This window comes from Mus pahari, chromosome 12, assembly GCF_900095145.1.
Source record: "Mus pahari chromosome 12, PAHARI_EIJ_v1.1, whole genome shotgun sequence".
Classification (NCBI taxonomy): Eukaryota; Metazoa; Chordata; class Mammalia; order Rodentia; family Muridae; genus Mus; species Mus pahari.
In genome coordinates this window covers 39,186,932-39,190,416 of record NC_034601.1, presented here as the reverse complement: position 1 = coordinate 39,190,416, position 3,485 = coordinate 39,186,932, and the positions used below count along the sequence as shown (strand labels likewise).

At 45.3% G+C, this 3,485-nt stretch overlaps 1 protein-coding gene across 1 annotated transcript in view; it reads right to left on the bottom strand.

Annotated features, from left to right (window-relative positions):
* Cfap44 (cilia and flagella associated protein 44) overlaps positions 1-3,485 on the bottom strand; it is a 69,983-nt gene that overhangs the window by 32,983 nt on the left and 33,515 nt on the right. Inside the window, exons 19-21 of the mRNA XM_021209913.1 lie at positions 3,241-3,296; positions 2,909-3,071; positions 419-549 (exon numbers count right to left, since the gene is read on the bottom strand). Coding sequence (XP_021065572.1) covers positions 419-549; positions 2,909-3,071; positions 3,241-3,296 — 350 coding nt within the window. The remainder of the gene's footprint in view (positions 1-418; positions 550-2,908; positions 3,072-3,240; positions 3,297-3,485) is intronic.

Below are 3,485 nucleotides of genomic sequence, written 5' to 3'. Positions count from 1 at the left end.
AAAAAAAAAAAAAAAAAAAAAAAACCAAAAAGGCATTTCTCCTGGGAGGACAGACTGGCATGTGCAGGCAATTAGACAGGAGTCTTCTAACCATGTTCTATTTGGGGTTTTTTAAAGCATGGAAGCCTTCATAGACATGTTTTAATTTGGCATAAAACAAATAGTTTGATAAAATAGAAACCAAATAGGCATTGTAAATTTAAAAACTATAATGGTCACCCAAATTCCTAACATGCAACTAAAAGGAATGAGCCAACAGCGGAGGGAAACACCGTCATCAGGAGGGTTGCTGGAGGTGCCAACTCGTTCCCTGGGTACCTCACACGATGGGTCCCCTACCACCTCATGGACAGCACAACACACAACTCTATTCAAAAGTTGTGCTTTCAGACATCTGAATGTGCAGGACGGAACGCACCTGTCCTGGAGCTTCTTCAGACCGAGCTCGTGTTTCTGTTTTTCCCAAGCTAGTTCCTTTTCCACTTGTTCTATTTTCAAATTTGTTTTCTTATGGATTTCAGCGTGAATTTTGGCATCAATATTGAAATCCTGCAGGTTAAGTAGGTTTCTTTATTTAAAAGGTTCTTATTTTGTTTTTAAATTACATTCCTCTCTCCTCTCTCTCTCTCTCTCTCTCTCTCTCTCTCTCTCTCTGTGTGTGTGTGTGTGTGTGCGTGTGCACACACACAAGTAAAAGCCAGGTGTCATTCCCCAAAACCCAGACACCTTTTCTCTTGAGACAGTCTCTCACTGGGACCTGGAGCTTGCCAGTTAGGCCTGGCTGGCTGGTTTACAAGCCCCAGGGACATATTTGTCGACGTCCCCCCCCCCCCCCCGAAGGCTAGTATTGTAAGCACACTGCACCATGCCTGCTTCTTTTTTTTTTTTTTCCTCAGCCCCAAACTTTTAAATCTCTGGGCCAGTGGATCCAAAAGACCCTCAGCAAACCGAGGAAAGGAACAGGTGTGGGGAAATAGAGTCTGTCCCCAAACTCCGAGAACCAACCCCAGGTGCCAGCCAGGAAACCCATGGTTTTGATCCAGCATCTGCTGTTTACCACAAGGCAGGGGTCATAGGTCTCTGGCACAACGTGCCATGTAGGGAGTGCTCAGGCTAATGAAGCGAGAGGGTCCTTGCAGACAGTTTTTACACAGGGAATCTTGGGTGTGGGCGGGCTTCAGTAGCATGAAGGAGCACACTAAAGACTCCCAGCCGAGTGTCCAAGGAGCAGCCGTCTTAAGGACGGTGTCCTTATAATCGAAGAGACTCAGAGCCAGGTGAAGGTTATTGCTGAGGTCACAGCAGGTTCAAAGGGTTCAACTTGATCAATCCAACTTGAGTCCAAGAGATAGGTTTGTCAACATGGCCACAGTTCCATGTCCCCGGGCAAGTCCCTTGAGACGTCAGAGAAGGCACACAGACAACACCCTTCTCCTACATCCTTTCTGTGTCCTGAAGCAGAGCAGTCACTAGGCCAATGACCTGGGAAGCCGGCTGGACTGCATCGTACTCTGCGAAGAGGTGGCACATGTTCTCTTGTGGTTCTGTCTGGCTCTTGGCCACAAACCCAAAGATCCTGGAAGGCTTGCAGTACTTCTGCCACTTCCGTTGCTCGGGGTACAGTCCACAGAAGCGGAGGGCGCCGAGTGGGTAGTGCCGACCATGCCTGCTTCTTATGAGCCCACTGGGGATTGAACTAAAATTCTCAAACTGACGAAGCCACTTCCTTAGGCCCTCCATGAGACTTTTAACAATAATCCTGTTTAGGAAATAGTTGAAAATGAAATGAAGGGGCTGGAGAGACGGCTCCATGGTTAAAAGTATTTGCTGCTTTTTCAAAGGACCTGGGTTTAGTTCCCAACATTCACATCTTGACTTAAAATCATCTGTAACCCCAGTTCCAGGGAACGGAAATCCTCATCTGGCCTCCATGAACATTAGACATGCACATGATGCACATATATATACGCATGCAGGCAAAAACTCTTGAAGAATGAAAGAAAAAAACAACACAGTCCAATTATTAGCAGGTATGTTAAGTTTTACAGTCAAATCACAAAAGAAATGAATACAAGATTGGCTTAAATATTTTTGCGATTGTCCTCATAACGATAGTTACGCTGTCATCTTTTAGAAGCTTTGCGATTCAGCCCGGGTATGACTCTTCCATAAACATAATGGCTTAGTTAAAATGAAACAACAGTCAAACTATTCATGTATCCTCCCAACGGGTAAGCTAGATTTCAACACTTGTTTTTAGTTTGTTACTGAATACAGAGAAAGCACATCATTGAAGTAGCTGAGTCCAGAGGTTGACTTTGTGTTGCATAGGCGCATTGGCTTCCATCCCAACTGTGTTAACTTTTATAGCCCTTGAGAGGATGCAAATACATTGTAGGTAAAAGAAGATTGAACAATGATGTCCTAGTTTGCTTTCCTGTTGCTTTGACAAACACCACAACCAAAAGCAACTTGGGGGAGGAACTGGGTTATTTAGCGTACATGTCAGGTTATGGACCATTAAAGATAGGAGACAGGGCAGGCCTAAGCAGGAAGGAAAGCAAGAGGCACAGGGCAAATGTTGCTCACTACTGGCCCTCTCCTTCACACTCATCCAGTTTTGTTGTTTCTCCTAAGACCACCTGCTTAGGGATAGTGATGTCTGCCCACATTGGGAAGGGGCATCTTTCTTCAATCAACATCAAGACAATGCCCCTGACAGATGTGGCACAGGCCTGTCTGGGTCTGGGAAATCCCTAAGCTGAAACTCTATCAGAAAACTTGAGGCTGTGTAAAGCTGACAATGGGAGCTATCCAGGACACATGGTTTTCCCATATCATCATTGCCAAATAGGAGTCCCAATCCAGAAATAATATGTTAAAATAAAAGTCCTTCGTTTAGACTCACCGACCGTTGGAACTGCATATGTGCTGGTAACTCTTTATTCAGCTCTAACAGCTTCCAAAATTCATTCCTCAACATTTTGATTTGTTCTCTCTTGTGAGCTTTTAGTTCTTCTACTTTCTTCATTAACTTGTCATGCTCTCGTTTCTTCCTGGCATTCTCAATGCTGAAAGCAGGCATGCGAAACAGTCGTCATTCCAGGTACAGAAATGGCATCAGAGAAAATTAGCATTCAATAACTTCAAATTTCATTTGGCTTGCTCAGTGTCTGCCAAGAGTCGGTTTGTTTGGGAGGAATCTTGGGCCTGATCAATACTATGGGCGATTTTTCATACCTGTAAGCATTGGGGTCTTCTATGTCTTCAGGAGGAGCTTCTGATTCAATCCCAAACTGTCGAAGGAGGGAAAACATCTGTTTTCAGCAACTGTGGTCAGGTTTCCTACCCAAAATCTGCACAAGACCAAGCCAGTCAAACTTCCATCCTGGGTGGAGGAGGGGCCCCTGAGGCCTCGCCCTCAGCAGAGGAGCTACTGGCAATTTCTGGCTGCTGAGGGAGGGTGACTCTCCTCTGTGGACTTG